This window comes from Gorilla gorilla, chromosome 7, assembly GCF_029281585.2.
Source record: "Gorilla gorilla gorilla isolate KB3781 chromosome 7, NHGRI_mGorGor1-v2.1_pri, whole genome shotgun sequence".
NCBI lineage: Eukaryota > Metazoa > Chordata > Mammalia > Primates > Hominidae > Gorilla > Gorilla gorilla.
In genome coordinates, this window is record NC_073231.2 from 69,329,661 (window position 1) to 69,347,681 (window position 18,021).

General features: G+C 37.2%; 1 protein-coding gene across 1 annotated transcript in view; it reads left to right on the forward strand.

Moving 5' to 3' along the window:
* Nucleotides 1–18,021, forward strand: part of PXDNL (peroxidasin like) — a 508,880-nt gene that overhangs the window by 349,515 nt on the left and 141,344 nt on the right. Inside the window, exon 9 of the mRNA XM_055349261.2 lies at nucleotides 14,482–14,651. Coding sequence (XP_055205236.2) covers nucleotides 14,482–14,651 — 170 coding nt within the window. The remainder of the gene's footprint in view (nucleotides 1–14,481; nucleotides 14,652–18,021) is intronic.

An 18,021-nucleotide genomic window follows, 5' to 3' on the forward strand; every position in this document is an offset into this window, starting at 1 on the left:
CTTTATCTAGAGAAGAAATTACTAAAATTTTCAGTTTCTTAAAGATAAAATGCCTTTTAACTTTTATCTATTGACTTACTCAAGCTATATTAAGGCCTTTTTCTTAAAACACACATTTCCGGCCGGGCGCGGTGGCTCATGCCTATAATCCCAGCACTTTGGGAGGCCGAGGTGGGCGGATCACAAGGTCAGGAGATCGAGACCATCCTGGCTAACACGGCGAAACCCCATCTCTACTAAAAATACAAAAAATTAGCTGGGCGTGGTGGCGAGTGCCTGTAGTCCCAGCTACTCGGGAGGCTGAGGCAGGAGAATGGCGTGAACCCGGGAGGCGGAGCTTGCAGTGAGCTGAGATTGTGCCACTGCACCCCAGCCTGGGCAACAGAGCAAGACTCCATCTCAAAAAAAAAAAAAAAACTTATACATTTCCAGACCTCAGTGATTCTGAAACTGACTAAAATAATTCTGTGTTATTTCTAGAAGGAAATGTTGGGATTAATAACAAACTAGTTTGTTTTAAAGCTGAATATAATTTGATATAGCCACATCTAAGTTATTTCAGATTTAAACTGATACTTCGTATTTGACATTGCAACTTTCCTATGGTAAATCAGTATAGGATTATTTAAGCAAACTGGCAAAAATGGCATGCAAAATTATTTAAATGGCTAGTCATTTATTTTATGCCCATGGTACTGTTTGATAAAACATAAAACCAATGAGTCCAAAAACCTGTGAACATAAAATTAAATAGTAATAACAAATGTTAAAAAAGTTAAATGTGATCACCATTCTAACTGGCGTGAGATGGTACCTCATTGTAATTTTGATTTGCTTTTCTCTAATGACCAGTGATGAAGAGCTTTTTTTCATATGTTTGTTGGCTGCATAAATGTCTTCTTTTGAGAAGTGTCTGTTCATATCCTTTGCTCACTTTTTGATGCTTTTTTTTTTTTGTAAATTTGTTTAAGTTCCTTGTAGATTCTGGATATTAGCCCTTTGTCAGACGGATAGATTGCAAAAATCTTCTCCCATTCTGTAGGTTGCCTGTTCACTCTGATGACAGCTTTTTTTTTGCTGTGCGGAAGCTCTTTAGTTTAACTAGATCCCATTTGTCAATTTTGGCTTTTGTTGCCATTGCTTTTCATGTTTTAGTCATGAAGTCTTTGCCCATGCCTATGCCCTGAATGGTATTGCCTAGCTTTTCTTCTAGGATTTTTATGGTTTTAGGTCTTATGTTGAAGTCTTTAATCCATCTCGAGTTAATTTTTGCATAAGGTGTAAGGAAGGGGTCCAGTTTCAGTTTTCTGCATATGGCTAGCCAGTTTTCCCAATACCATTTATTAAATAGAGAATCCTTTTCCCATTTCTTGTTTTTGTCAGGTTTGTCAAAGATCAGATATTTGTAGATGTACGGCACTATTTCTGAGGCCTCTGTTCTGTTCCATTGGTTTGTATATCTGTTTTAAAACTGAACTGGTAGTTAACATAAAATAGAAACATAAAGTGCACTATATACCTAATACAATTCAACGATAGCACTTGGACAATTATATTATCATTAGTTATGGTAATGATAATTACCATGGTTTTCATGTGTCCCTTCCATTCTTGCACAGACTTTCACTGACTTTCTTTTGTCACGTGTATAATCAACTCTGATTTTTTTTGCTTGTCTGTATAAAACATTCTAAAATATATTATACAATTTTTTTGCTTTTTGAATATAATTTGGATTTATGATTGTAGCCAGAAACTCAGCCATGTGTTTTAAATTCTTGTAAAAAGTCTAGTAAGTGTAGGTTAAAAATAGCTTGTATAGAAGGCAATTATGAATACTATTATATCTGGAAACTAGCCCACGAGAAAGACTTCAATTGATAGAAGTGTTCAACTTATTTCCATCTTTAGATTGCTCAAGTGCACTTGAGAAACAGAAATCGCTGCTTGTAATGTCTTAAAACTGCTTTTTCTGCTTTCTTACAATTTAAATTTTAAAATGATGTGTTCAAGGTTACAAAGATACTCACTAGTATTTAGAAAGAAACAAGTGAAAAAATCACATTGCCTGTTTTAACTTATGACATAAAAGTTTCAAATACAGTGACTAAAGAAGCTAAGATGTATTTGAAAGGAAAACAAAGAAATCTAAAAAGAAAGAATAGAATAAAGAAAAGTATGGGTAAAAATGTCTGTCAAAATGTTAATCATTTTATACCAAAAAATGAAAGATGAAAGAGAAGAGTTTATGACAAGAAATGTTTAACATGAGTAACTATTAACTTACTGATTATTTACTGTTGAGTATTTTTTATAGAAAGATAATATATATCCTGAAAGTGCATGGAGCACAAAGTGTGGTATAGCAAATTATTTTAAACAAACATCTGTTCAACATGAAACAGGCTAAGAAAAAATACCCCAACTCAGAAGCTACCCATGTTTCCTTTCATTATCATTATCCTTTTCTACTCCGCTGGAGAGGACCTGGATTTAGGATCCTTAGAGGAGTGGATTAAAAACTGATTAGACACAACCAGAGGTAGAATTGGAGGATTAGAAAGTAGGTATGTGGGAATAACCAGATTTAAGTGTGGTTAAGAGACATCGAGACTACAATGCAAAGGTCTAGTGTCTATCCAGTAGGAGTTCCAGAAAGACAGGTAGGAAAGAATGAGCTAAACGCAACATTTGAAAAGGTAATGATAGAATTACCCAGAAATAAAAAAATAAGAAAATTTCAGAGTGAGAATTATATTGATTCCAAAATAGGATTTAAAAAATACATCTATACTCTTCACTGTGATCACAACATTGAAGGTAAGAGACAAACTCTTTCATTCCCAAGTAATCTGCAGATTACCTTCAAATGTACAGCAATTATATTTGCGGTAAACCTCAGACAGAAGACAATGCAATACATTTAGAGTGTTAAGGAAAAATAACTGATTTCCTTCAGTTTTACATCCAGGTAAGTTATCTGACAAGGTGAAATAACATTCTAAGGCAAAGAATAGAGCTTTATTCAGGAGTATTTGCTGAAAGAACTGCAAGTGGTTGTGTTTCAGTAAGTAGGAGTTTGGTCCAGTAAGAAAGATGTGATTTGCAAAAAGCAAAGTTGAACAAAGAAAGTTTTAAACATGTTGATAAATATGAATACACTTAGATTATTAAGGACTGAAGAACTTTAAAGTAAGGAAAAAGTAGAACGTTAGACAATATTAATAGAAGAGTTATAAGGAGAGAGAACATAGTTAAATTATTTTACATGCCTCATTTTTGAGGTGAAGAGTGATACTGTGAATTCTGTTAAGTCAAGAGTGCATATTAACAATTAAGATGGAATATTAACAAATAGAAAGATCCTTCCAGACTAGGAGGAGAAAAAAAGTGGATAAAGAAAACTGGATCAATCCACAAAAGGGAAGCAGGGATGGATTAAAAATGCAGAGAAAAGGCTTGGGAAAGAGAAAATATAAAATAACTCATCAGAAGTAAATTTAAATACATTCGTGAAAACAATAAATAGTCTATTGGAAGACATAATATTGAATTTTAAAATCCAGCTATATGCTATTTATAAGAGGTGTATCTGAAACATTATGACACTGACAGGTGGAAAGCCGATAGGTAAACAAATATATCAACCAAGTTATACTGATCAAGATAAGGATGATGTAAGACTATTATAGTGTAATCACAAATCATTAGATCATACTTAATGATAAAAGATGTAATTTACCTGAATTTAAAATTCATGAACCTTTATATACCTAACAAAATAGCTGCTGAAGAATAAAACAGGATTGAGAGAATTATAAGGATATATTTACGCAAATCCAATTATAGCAAGAAATTTTAATACTGCTTTCCCAGAAAGATTAGGAACAAAAATTAGCAGCAATATCTAAACATAGCTTAAAACACTGATGATATCTACTACATACAAAGCTAAACCTTACTATCTTTTCAAGCAGTTATAGAACACTTATCAAGATTGATCACATGCAAAGATACAAAATCTCAACTCATAGCCAAGAATCAATTTCATAAAAATCCCTTTCTTTTATTACAATTTAAACAAGTTTTAGAAAACAGCCATTTGTCAAGATAATTTTAGAGATTCTTTACATTTCTCAGTAGGAAAATGAAATGATTACCAGCACTTAATAAGTAGTTTTAGAATAACTGAATAGATTCAAAGATAAGAGAAACCTGCCAGGCTGAAGGAAGAATAATTAAAAGCTCAGAATGAAGGTTAGTTTCAGGAAAGTGTGTAGAGCAAATTTGTGAGAATTAAGGTTTTACCTTGGGGAGAAATAGAAAAAGATTGCATAATAATGGCAAAACTAATGACTTGGGCTTTCAGTTTATAAACTTTGAGACCCATTAGAAGATGTTGAGCAAGACAATGACTTGATGAAAGAGATTTAAAAACCAACCAGACTTTTCTATTTCTTTTTCAACTTTTATTGTACATTCCGGAGGTACAAGTGCAGGTTTGTTACAAAGGTATACTACATGATGCTGAGGTTTGGAATATGACAGAACCACTACCCAAGAAGTGAGCATAGTAACAAATAGGTAGTTTTTCAACACTTATCTCCCTCCCTACCTCTCCATCATGTATTCCCCAGTGTCTAATATTCCCATCTTTACGTCCATATGTACCCAATATTTAGTGCCCACTTACAAGTGGGAATATTTGTAAGTTTGTAGACTTACAATATTTAGCTCTCACTTACAATGAGAATATTTGTAAGTTTGTAAAGACAAACAGTATTTGTTTGTTGTTGTTGTTGTTCCTGCATTAGTTCACTTAGGATAATGGCCTTCAACTGCATTCAGGTTGTTGCAAAGGACATGATTCCATTCTTTTTTATGGCTGCATGGTATTCCAAGGTGTGTATGTAGTACATTTTCTTTATCCAGTCCACCATTGATAGGAACCTGTGTTGATTCTATGTTTTTGCTATTGCTAACAGTGCTGTAATTAACATACAGACACATGAGTCTTTTTGGTAGAAGGATTTATTTTTCTTTGGGTATCCAGTAATGGGGTTGCTGTGTTGGATGGTAGCTCAATTTTTACTTCTTTGAGAAATCTTCAAACTGCTCTCTGCAGTGGCTAAACTAATCTACATTTCTAACAGTGTGGAAGCATTAGCTTTTCTCTGCAGCCCCAACAAGACCTGTTATTTTTTGACTTTTTAATGAAAGCCATTCTGGCAGGTGCTAGATGGCATATTACTGTGGTTTTGATTTGCATTTGTCTGATGATTTGTGATAATGAACATTTTTTCATAAGTTTGTTGGCTGCCTGTGTGCCTTCTTGTGGGAAGTGTCTGTTCTTGTACTTTGCCCGCTTATTAATAAGGTTATTTGTGTTTTTTTGTTGATTTGTTTAAGTTCCTTGTAGATTCAGGATATTAGGCTTTTGTCAGATGTGTAGTTTGTGGATACTTTTTCCCAGACTGTAAGTTGTCTATTTACTCTGTTGATAGTTTATCTTGCTGTGCAGAAGCTCTTTAGTTTAATTAGGCCCCACTTGTCAATTTTTGTTTTCATTGCAATTGCTTTGAGGACTTAGCCATAAATTCTTTGCCAAGACTGATGTTGAGAAGGGTATTTCTTAGGTTTTCTAAAATTTTTACAGTTTGAGGTCTTATATTTAAGTCTTTAATCCATCCTGAGTTGATTTTTGTATATGGTGATATATAGGGGTCTCGTTTCATCTTTCTGCATATGGATAGCCAGTTCTCCCAGCATCATTTATTGAATAGGGAATCCTTTTCCATTGCTTAGTTTTGTTGACTTTGTTGAAGATCAGATGGCTGTAGAGGTGCAGTTTTATTTCTGGGTTCTCTATTCTGTTCTGTTTGTCTATGTTTCTGTTTTTGTACTAGCACTATGTTTTGTTTAGTGTAGCCTTGTAGAATAGTTTGATGTTGGATAATGCGATGCTTCCAGCTTTGTTCTTTTTGCTTAGAATTGCTTTGGCTACTCAGGCTCTTTTTCTGTTTCATATGAATTTTAGAATAGGTTTTTTTTTTCTAAATCTGTGAAAAATGACATTGGTGGTTTGATACGAATAGCATTGAATTTGTAAATTGCCTTGGGCAGTATGGCCATTTGAACAATATTGATTCTTCCAATTTATGAGCATCAAATGCTTTCTTATTTATTGGTGTCATCTGTGGTTTCTTTCAACAATGTTTTGTAGTTCTCCTTGCAGCAATATTTCACTTACTTGGTTAGATGTAGTTCTAGATATTTTTTCTTTTTGTGGCTATTGTAAGTGAAATTACATATTTGATGTGGCTTTCAGCTTGAACATTATTGGTGTACAGAAATGCTACTATTTTTTACACATTGATTCTGTATCCTGAAAATTTACTGAAATCCTTTATCAGTTGTAGGAGGCTTTGGTGGAGTGTTTAGGGTTTTCATGGTATAGAATCATATTATCAGCAAATAGAGATAGTTTGACTTTTCTTCTATTTGGATGTCATTTATTTCCTTCTCTTACCTGATTGCTCTGGCTAGGACTTCTAGTACTATGTTGAATAGGAATGGTGAAAGTGGACATTCTTGTCTTGTTTTGGTTCTCAAGGGGAATGCTTCCAGCTTTTGCCCATTCAGTATGATATTGGCTGTGGGTTTGTAATTGATGGCTTTTATTATTTTGAGTTATGTTCCTTTGATGCCTAGTTTGTTGAGGTTTTTTTTTTATTATGAAGGAATGTTGGATTTTATAGAAAGCTTTCTCCACATCTACTGAGATCATCATATAATTTTTTAAAATTCTGTTTATGTGGTGAATGACATGTATTGATTTGCATATGTTGAACCAACTTTGTATCTCAGGAATAAAGCCTACTTGGTCATGGTAAATTAACTTTCTGATGTACTGCTGGATTCAGTTTGCTAGCATTTTGTTGAGGATTTTGGGATTTATGTTTATCATGGATACTGGCCCATGGTTTCCTTTTTTGTTGTGTCTCTGCCAGATTTTAGTATCAGGATGATATTCACTTCATAGAATGAGCTAGGGAGGATCCTTCTTCCTTGACTTTTTAGAATAGGTTCAGTAGAATTGGCACAAGCTCTTCTTTGTATGTCAGGTAAAATTTGGCTGTGACTCCATGTAGTCCAAGCCTTTTTTGATTGGTAGGATTTTTATTACAGATTCAATTTCAGAACTCATTATCATTATTATTGTTATTATTATACTTTAAGTTCTGGGATACATGTGCAGAACGTGCAGGTTTGTTACATAGGTATACATGTGCCTTGGTGGTTTCTGCACCCATCAACCTGTCATCTACATTAGGTATTTCTCCTAATGCTATCCCTCCCCTAGCTCCCCACCCTGCGACAGGCCCTGGTGTGTGATGTTCCCCTCCCTGTGCCCATGTATCAGAACTCATTATTTATCTATTCAGGGTTTCAGCTTCTTCCTGGTTTAATTTGGGAGGTTGTGTTTATGGGAATTGTCCATTTCCTCTTAATAGACTCTCTGGTCTTTTGTATTTCTGTGGGAATTGTTGTAGTATCATCTTTGTCATTTCTGATTGTGCTTATTTGAAACATCTCTCTTTTTTTCTTTGTTAACCTAGCCAATGTTCTAGCAATCCTCCTTATCCTTTCCAATAACCAACTTTTGGTTTCATTGATCTTTTGTATGGATCTTGTGTCTCAGTTTCATGTAGATCTGCTCTGATTTTGGTTATTTTATTTTTAAAAATTGATTTTTAAAAAAATTAGAGATGGGGTCTCACTCTGTCACCCAGGCTAAATTGTAATGGTGCAATCATGGCTTACTACAGCCTTGACCTCCCGGGCTCAAACAATCATTCCACCTCAGGCTCCTGAGTAGCTGAGACTACAGGCACATGCCAGCACACCCAGCTAATATTTTCATTTTTTGTAGATACAGGGTCTTGCTTCATTGCCTAGGCTGGTCTCAAACTCCTGGGCTCAAAAAGTCGTCCTGCCTCAGCCTCCCAAAGTGCTGGTATTGCAGGCATGAGCCACTGTGCCCAGTCAGTTATATTTTTTCTTCTGCTTCACTTTGGGGTTAGTTTATTTTAGTTTTTTTTTTTTTTTTAGTTCCTCTAGATTGTTAATTTGAGATCTTTCTTAACTTCATGTAGGCTTTTAGCTTTATAAACTCTCCTCTTAACATTGCTTTTGCTGCATTCTAGAGATTTTGGTATGTTGTGTTTCTATTTTAATGAATTTCAAAGAATTTTTTGATTTGTTTTAATTTTGTTGTTTACCCAAAAGTCATTCAGGATTAAGTTGTTCAATTTCCGTATTTTGAGAGATATTCTTGGTATTCATTTTTTATTTTTATTACACTGTGTCTGAGAGTATGGTTGGTATGATTTTGATGTTTTTGCATTTATTGAGACTTGCTTTATGGCTAAGTACATGGTCATCTTCCATGTACAGATGAGAAGAAAGTATATTCTGTTATTATTGGATAAAGTGTTCTATAGCTATCTATCAAGTCTGGTTGGTCAAGTGTCAAATTTAAGTTCAGAATTTCTTTGCCTTCTTGTTGAATTGAACTAATTATCATTATGTAGTGCCCTTATTTGTCCTTTTTTTATAATTGGTGGTTTAAAGTCTATTTTATCTTATATAAGAATAGCAACCTCCTACCCTTTTTTGTTTTCCAATTACATGAGAGATCTTTCTCCATCCTTTTACTTTGAGCCTTTGAGTGTCATTACATGTGAGATGAGTCTGTTGAAGACAGCAAAAGATTGGGTCTTTTTAAAAATCCAACTTGCTACTCTGTGCCTTTTTAATGGACCATTTAGACTATTTACATTCAAGGTTAATATTGATATGTGATGTTTTGATCTTCATGTTTAGCTCGTTGTTTGGTAGGCTTGACTGTGTAGTTGCTTTATAGGGTCTATCTATGGGGTATGTACTTAAATATGTCTTGGTGATAGTAGGCATCATTCTTTTGTTTCCATGTTTAGAACTCCCTTAAGGTCCTCTTATAAGGCTGTTGTGGTGTTAACCAATTCTCTTAACATTTGCTTGTCTGGGAAGAATTTTATTTATCCTTCACTTATAAAGTTTAGTTTGGCTGGATATGAAATTCTTGGTTGGAATTTCTTTTCTTTAAGCATTTTGAGAAAAGGTCCCCAGTCTCTTCTGGCTTGCAAGGTTTCTGCTGAGAAGTCTGCTGTTAGCCCTATGGGGCTCCGTTTGTAAGAAATCTAACCCTTTTTTCCAGCTTCCTTTAAGGTTTTTTTTTCATGTTGACCTCGTAGAATCTGATGACTATGTGTCTTGGGGGCATCTTGTGTAATATCTTGCAGGGATTCTCTGAATTTCTTGAATTTGCATGCTGATGTCTCTAGCAATATTGGGGAAATTTTTGTGGACTATATTCTCAGATATGTTTTCCCAGTTGTTTACTCTTCTTCATTTTCTCTCAGGAATGCCAATGAATTGTAGGTTTGGTCTCCTTATGTAATCCCATATTTCTCAGAGATTTTATTCCTTCTTTTTAATTCTTTTTTCTCTCTTTTTGTCTGACTGGGTTGATTCAAAGAACCAGTTTTTGAGCTCTGAGATTCTTGCCTCAGCTTGGTCTGTTCTGTTGTTAATGCTTCTAACTGTATTACAAAATTCCTGTAGTGATTTTTTCAATTCCAGAAGTTCAATTTGGTTCTTTCTTAAAATGTCTACATTATCTTTCAACTATTGAGTCATTCTATTGGCTTCCTTGGATTAGGTTTCAACTTTCTCCTTATCTCATTGCGCTTCCTTGCCATCCAGATTCTGAATTCTATGTCTGTCATTTCAGCCATTTCAATCTGGTTAGGATCCATTGCTGGGGAGTCAGTACAGTCATTTGGAAGTAGTAAGATGCTCTGACTTTTTTAATTGCCTGAGTTCTTTCACTGATTCTTACTCATTTGAGAGGGCTGGTGTTCCTTTATCTCTTTGAAGTTGCTGTCAGTTGTATGGGGCTTTTTGTTTTTATGTTATTTCCCTGGAGGTTTTGACTGCGGTGTATGTTGAATATCGTTGAATGACTTTGCTTCTGTGTGCTTTCTGAATATCAAGGCCCTGTGTGGGAACTTAATTTGTGGCTAGATTTTTGCATCGTGTTTCATGGGTGAAATGTGCTGAAAGAATTTTTGTTTGGTGGTGTATTTCAGGCTGCAATTCAGTAGATGGTGCTTAAGAGTAAGGGCTGACAGATAGACTCTTCCTCAGCTGTGCACTTCTTTTGTATTTCAGCTTGTTCTTATTTGCTACAGTGCTCTGGGGGTGGGGGAGACAGGAAGTGAGAGATATACTTCCTTGCCAAGTCTATTCCTGGGCCTTGGAAGACCCTCCTCCAATCACTGTTGACACACCTAGATTTTCTTAGGCCCAAAGGGGCCCTGACAGGCTGTGCTACCCTCACTCTTAGGGGAAACCCGAGCCAAAGGATTGCTTATCAGGAGACTTGCAGCTCCCTAGGGGCCCACTGGTCCTCTGTGCTTTGTGATATGTCTATGGGTGGTGTGTTTGTGTAGGAGGTCAATGGCAGAGGACCCCAGGCATGGTGGAGTTGTTTTGGCTATGCAGTTGGTGTAGTGCCCATGGCTTGGGTTTTTTGCCCAGCAGATGGCTGCGGGGACTGCCCAGCCTGTGCTCCCTTGACTAGGTCTCCTGGTGGCTGCCCTCTAGCTTACTCGATCTGTTGGTTTTATCCCAAGGTTTCTGCACCCAGATCGCTGGGCTGTCAGGTGTTTCAGGCCATGGAGCTCCCTCAGGTAGAGGCTGTGGCTAGCAGAAAGGCCACACCCTTCCCATACTAGCCCTGTGGCGGGGAGGCACACCCAGCTCCTGTGCCAGAACACAGATCTGCATTTCACTCTTCTCAGTGTTCTGAGATTGGCAGTTCCTCCTCTGCTCAATCTCTAGTCACAGATCTCAGCTTGATATCCTTCAACTGTGTGCCTGGACCCTGGGAGGATGGGATTGGGCCTGTGGTTTTGTCCTTTAGCCCTCTGGGGTCTAGCACTGGCTGTGCTGGGGAGGCTGTAGTGCTCTCAGGCTGCTGGCAAAGCACTCACCCTGGGTAGTGGAGGCTGTGTTGTGTGCATGCTCTTATGGGAGCAGCCGGGCGGGTGCCTTGGGAGGGTCCAGAGACAAGGGAGCATGCAGATCAGATTGGTCCCAGTCCTGTAGGAAAGGCAGCCCTGCTCTATCCCAGCCCAGCAGTCAGCAGGGGCTGGAGTGACTCAGAGCAAGATGGAGAGCCTTGGGGCATGGGCACCTATGGTCACATTTTGCTGGAGTTGCCCCATGTGTAAAACCTGGGCTCCATGCAGGCTCAAGCTCTGCCTCTGCCTTCTCTCCGGCAGGTCCTCCGCCAATTAAAATGTCTATGGGGGTCATGGGATCTCTTGCAGCTAGGATCCCAGAGGTCCACTGTGGGGGTGTGGTGCCCTGCAGTTTCCTTCACTCATCTCTTCTTTAGGACCTGATCAGGACTAGGAACGGGTCTTGGCACTTGGCGACTCTGTGCAGGCTTCCCAGCTTCCATCCTATTCAGCCTCAGTGGCTGTGTTTCCCCTCTAGCAACTCTCAGTGTTTTCCCTCAAAAGATCTGTTTAAAGTGTGATGGCTTTTTCAATATTTTGGCTTCTCTTGGTGGGAGAAGGGCTTCCTGGCTGCATCTAGTTGGCTGTCTTCCACACTTTTCATAATGTTGAGGTTTAGCTATGGAAATTTAGGCCATTCTAAATAAATTCATATTCTAGTAAACATGGTAAATATGATTGATAGTTCCAGTAGATTATAAGCAAACTTTACAACTATACTATAATTTGTGGTTGATGGTGGTTTTGTATATGGAGGATTTTTTTTTTTTTGAGACAGACAGAGTCTCACTCTGTTGCCCAGGCTGGAGTTCAGTGGCACAATTATAGTTCACTGCAGGCTTGAGCTTCTGAGCTCAAGCAATCCTCCCACCTCAGCCTCCAAGTAGCTGGGACTACAGGTTTATGCCACCACATCTGGCTAATTTTTAGATTTTTTTTGTAGAGACAGGGTCTCACTGTGTTGCCCAGGCTTGTCTCAAGCTCCTGGCCTTAAGCAATCCTCCCACCTCAGCCTCCCATAGTGCTGGCATCACAGGTGTGAGTCGCTGTGCGTGACCATAGAAGATAGTTTAATTTGTGTGGTGATAACTTATTTGTCAATATTTCTGGTATCTAGCTACAGCACCTAGTTCTTAGAAAGCACTTAACAAATGATTGTTGTGATGAAACACCTTAAAAGAAGTTATTTGTATGTCTTCATTAAATCAAATATGTTTATTTGTACATTTTCAAGGAAAAATAGAATATATTCACATATATTCTACCTCTGCAAACCTTTGTGTTTTTACATATGATTGCTATTTGCATCAAACTGACAATGTGAATGGAATATATTGAAACATGAAGACTTTGATTTTTTGGGAAGGAACATCATGATTCATGAGCAAACAAGTTTTATGAGCGTAATGAAGAGGTTATGGACAAAGAGGGAAATTACTAGGAAAAGGAATGATGCATTTTGAATTTATGGGTGTGATGTGCTACTGCCTGTTTTATATCATTTTTAACATAATGAATCTTGGTGAATTCTATTGCATTGTGTAGCCAGATGATAGATAGCACACACACATCTGGTAGTCTTTGAAATTTTGGGCTGCAAAGTTTTGGAACAAAATTCCAGGAACTTAAATCACCTTCTGAAAAATGTGACTTCATCATTTGTCATATTCCTTTGCAAGTAGTTTTATTTGGGTTCAGTGTTAGATAATTTTAGAATTGCATTTAAAATAATTAAATTGCTTAATACTAAACGAGCCCCTTGAATGGGGAACTTTAAGAAAAAATATTGTTTCTTGAACTCCTGACCTCAGGCAATCTGCCTGCCTTGGCCTCCCAAAGTGCTGGGATTACAGGCGTGAGGCACTGCACCAAGCCTTGAAGAAACATTCTTTCTGATGTTCGTTTCATGCTACTTACACTGAGAAACTTCACAGGTGATATGGATGGGAGCATCCAGTTTCTCCTTTTCTTGCTTTTGTCTTGCATTGCTGGCTTTTCAAAAGCATGCCTGTTTTTTCTGAGACTAATCTATTAAAAAACGACAACTCGAATTTCTTTTTTGGCTAATTGGTACTTCTTCTTCACATTGGGCTTTTCTCACCCAATGGCTGAAGAAGATCAGATTGTCTCCATCTTTCCTGCCTTTACTCTGTGATTCCACTCTAAAATGTAAAAGTCACATATGGCTATTGTCTGTTTCTTTCTTATCTTTCACATCAAAAAATGGTTAGATAAGAATGAGGGTGTATTCATCTCTTTAACAAGCTTTACTGTTTTTACCTATGTGGGAATAGGTTGTTATTCTTTAGTGTGGGTACATTTTGAAATTGGTGGGAAAATATTTACCTGGCTTTATAAAACAAATACATGAGTTAAAGGGAGAACTGTGGAATTCTCCTAATGGACTTTTTCTTTCTCTGGGAATGATGTTTTTGTGGGTGACACCTAGTCGGTGTTTAGAAAATATGTATTGAGTGATGAAGATGGAGGAGAGTAGATTTCCTTTATCTATGCCTAACATGTTCATTAGTACTAAGTATACACATGTGAAAATCTATATACCTTCTCATACATAATCATTAAATATTTTTAAAGGAAAAAAATCTTTGCCAGAAAAAAAATCTGTAAACATTTCTAACATATGTTTCTGTGTCAATAGCTTTGCATTTATTGTTAAAAATAACTCATGCAGGCACTCCCTTTCTTACGATTATTGATGTGATATGGTGTTGCACATCTGAACCTACTTGCACTCAATGGATTATGCACTTAATTGATAAATGGGACTTTTCTAGTATATCCAAATGGTGCACATCAGAGAAGGGGGCCTAATATTCAACAACTTGGTAGGTTAGGTGTGTTATTTATTGCTCAGTCATATAATTATACTTGGCTTTGAGCCCGTGCTGGTTTGAATAGGAATTATTTTTTTACACTTTAACAAAATATGAAAGAATACTGAATGACTCATGGAAGGAGGTAAAAGGATTACATATTACCATCTGGTGATTTCTTTTCTGAAAAGTGGGCATTCAAATATATAAAAAAGTGTCTGTCATATGGGAGCGCTTGCTTCAGTGTCTAAATTCATGCCACTCAGGAAGGCAGAACATCTCAACCTCATTTCCCTCTATCAAATGTTGACTCAGAGCCTTTGTTCAGGGTGTAATCTTGAAATAGGAACAAGATAACTAGGATTTAAAGTGAAATAATTAAAATTATTCAGATAAAATAAATTTAACAAATTTGGTAGACATTAAACATAGCTATATAGTACTATATTCTCAGTCTTGTTAAGAGTTTTAAACATGAATGGGATTAAATAATATACATGTATAACATATATTTCCAGCCACTCATTGGATTTGGAAGATAATACTCGACTTAATGTGTTTGATGATGGCACACTCATGATCCGAAACACCAGAGAGTCAGACCAAGGTGTCTATCAGTGCATGGCCAGAAATTCCGCTGGGGAAGCCAAGACACAGAGTGCCATGCTCAGATACTCCAGTCTTCCAGGTAAAACTATTATTTTCTAGTTCTATCAATTATCTGCACTGGAAAATGATCTAATATTGCTGCTTTAGAGTATGTAATGCTTCAAAGTGAAACTATTCCCATTGGCTGTGATTTTTTAAATTTCGTTTTAGAGAAACTTGAATTTTTTCTCTTGAAGTTTATTTTAATTTCCTGCCTTAGTTCCTTTCTGGTACAGCACATTGTGGTTCCAAGACTTTTCTATTCTCCTTTTGATTCCCCATCCAGCTATCCAGCATCCTTATGCAGAGTGAACCAGTGTTACTTAGGCAGGAATATTACTCTTTTCAGAAATTCATTCAATCATTCATTCATCATGAATTAATCCAACACATATTTATTGAATGCCCACTGAGCCAGCTGTTGAAGATTGCATGGTTATCAACCACGTTCCTTATTCAACTTTCCAGGGGCTTTGCTTTGTCATAATTTTGTGGCTTATATAAACCAGACATAATGACTGCAACAAATTTTCATTAATAGCATGTTGACATGGTGGAAATACATTGTCTCTCACCTTACTGAGCCCATCATCTATTAGATGATAGCCGTAATTCAAGAAATAAGTTTTATGATGTGTAAGGAGAGGGAGAGAAGCATAAAGGACAGTTGTGTGCTGGTAAATGTTTGTAAATTGGCTCTGAGGAGCAGGGAGCCCTGATTTGCAGCATTTGTCAGTATCTGTTGTATAAATAATCTCACCGTGGCCAGTTCCTAGTTACCGAAATGATATCACTGAATGTGGAGTTGGGAAGAGATGCACAGAAGTTCATCATAATATAGCATTTCTAGTGTGCAGACACAGTAGGCATAATAACCCTGAGACCGAAGATAATAATAAAATGTAGTGAAAAATAGGGATGAATTTGTTAGTTTTGATGTTAATAAAATTTATTTGATTGTAAGTTTACTTAGTTAAAATTTTAAGAATGGCTATGTGTAGCAGTCAGCTTGCAGAATACTGAAAATTTGACAACTGGCTCTCCAGAGCCGGCTCCAGCCCATCCCAGTGGAGGGGAGCACTTGGAGCAGCAGCCTCGGAGGATTGCATTCATTCAAGTCTTCCCAAGAGCATTGACCTTTAAGTTGAAAGCAACAACAAGTGGGAGAGAGCCAGAGAAGTAGGGTTGAAGCATCATTTCAGGAGAAAAGACAGCATAGGGAAGACAGAGCAAGGCATATTCAAGAGATGGAGATCCTGGAGCATACAGAGGAGAGGCTGGGAATGACACGAGATTTGGTGAGGTATAAAGTGGGGTCAGATCACTCAGGCTATTCATGACGCTACACTGAGATGATCAAAATTAGATTTTTCTTTTAGAAAAATGTCTCTCGTGGCAGTTCAGAGAACAAACAGGAGGGCATGGTAAGATAGGCATGTCAGGATGAGGAAGTCTGCAGTGGCAATTGCCACAGGGCAGAAGAGAGCTGGTGGCGGCATGGATAGGGCAGTGGCAAAGTGAATGGAGGAAATTGCAGTGAATTGAGGTTTTCCAGGAAAAAAGACACTTGAGTTAGCGATTGATTGAATATGATAATTCCTCACATAGTTTCCAAGTAATTTCTTTAAAAAAATGTTTGTAGAGACAAGGTCTCACTCTGTCACCCAGGCTGGAGTGCAGTGGCATGATCATAGCTCACTGCAGACTGAAACTCCTGTCCTTAAGCGATCCTCCTGCCTAGGCCTCCCAAAGTGCTGGGATTACACCAAGTAATTTCTGATTGAAACACCACTGTCTCCTTCCAAAGCCTCCTTCCCTTCTGCCTCTAGGTCAAGTCTGACCCTGCACACAGGAGCATTTCTACTTTGAGAACATGACTTCCTCTTGATCCTTTCCTAATGTCCTCAATTCTCTTTTTAAATCTCTTTTGCCTGCCTAAAATGTGGTGTTCCTTATAGCGCTGTCCTCCCCTCCCTTTCTGTAGTCCCCCGTGCCCTAATCACATTTTTTTCCTCTTCCATCTGAGCTCTTCCCAAACCTTCAGCTTTCATACTTCATGTAAAATTTATAGTCTTTATTGCTGAGATCCTTCCTGAGATTTCAATGGACATTGCCAGGACTTTGTTTTTATCTTCACATGTAAATCTTTACATCTGTCAAACACATTTGCCCACACAAACCCACAGCATCCTGTGTTTGCTATCTCTATTGGTATCATTACTCTCCTCCAGTAACCTCCGATTCACCGTCTGGTGCTACTCCTTCTTCCACAATTCTCTAAAAATTTAGTTCCATGCATGCATCAGATTATCTCCTTTTCCAGTTCTACTGCCACTGACTTACCTCGGAACATTTATTTCAATTATTATGATAACTTTCCCTATACTTTCCCTTACCTCTTGCCAGAATGTTCTCCTATCACATTTACACCTAACTCTGAGACAATTCTTTCCGAGGCATGTTGTGGTTTTACAGATGATGTGTTCTGTCCTCTGTTCATGCAGCTAGAGTAGGAGCACACAAGGAGGAGTGTGTTTGTTCATCTCTGTATCTTTCCAACATCCAGTATGTTACTAATATACTTAAGACATTCAATATTGTTAGGAATTAAATTAAACATTTATTGTTGAATTGGATTAATTTAATTTATTTCCGCTCTCCAGAGTATATTCATCTCAGGAATGGATGATCCCCCCTCCCCAAACTTAGAATCAATCATTAGGCATTTTTAACACCTTAGCAAATATTTAATTTGTGCTTGAGATTCCCAGAAAAGAGAAACTCCTATGAATTTGTAAGAGTGGAACTCCTTATATGAAAGTCTAAATTTTCTATTTACACGGATACTTGTTGAATCAATTTATAATACGTTTAGCTGAAAGTAACTGAAAGCTTGGCTAGATATGGCTTAAATGCATAGCTTCTATGTGTGTGTGTGTGTCTGTGCATGTGTATTTTAATTGTATGCCACAAGTAGGACAAGGGTAGCCTGTCACAGAGCTGCCACATTACCTATAGTGAGCCAATAATATTCTTCTTTCTGCTTTTTGATCTGCTTTGCACATAGGTTTCTTTATTCCTCATAATTTTCACCTCTTAATCACAAAGTGGCTCCTGTAACCCAAATGCATTCCTGCCCGACTTCCAGGTAGCCAACAGGAAGAAGAAATGACTACTTAGACTTAGCACTTTTATTTATTCCCAGTGACATGTGCCTAAACTGTGTTTAAAAAAATGTGAGTATTCTTAAGAGGAAATGTTTAAACATTTAGCCCCTAAAATAAGGAATATGTATTGGGTAGGTGCTTTGCAGTATCTATAATACATCGTGATATCAAGGCAAGCAATCTTTTTAAGAAAGTGTGTACTTACAGCAAATCCACATTTCATTATTTTAGATTTAATTCTCT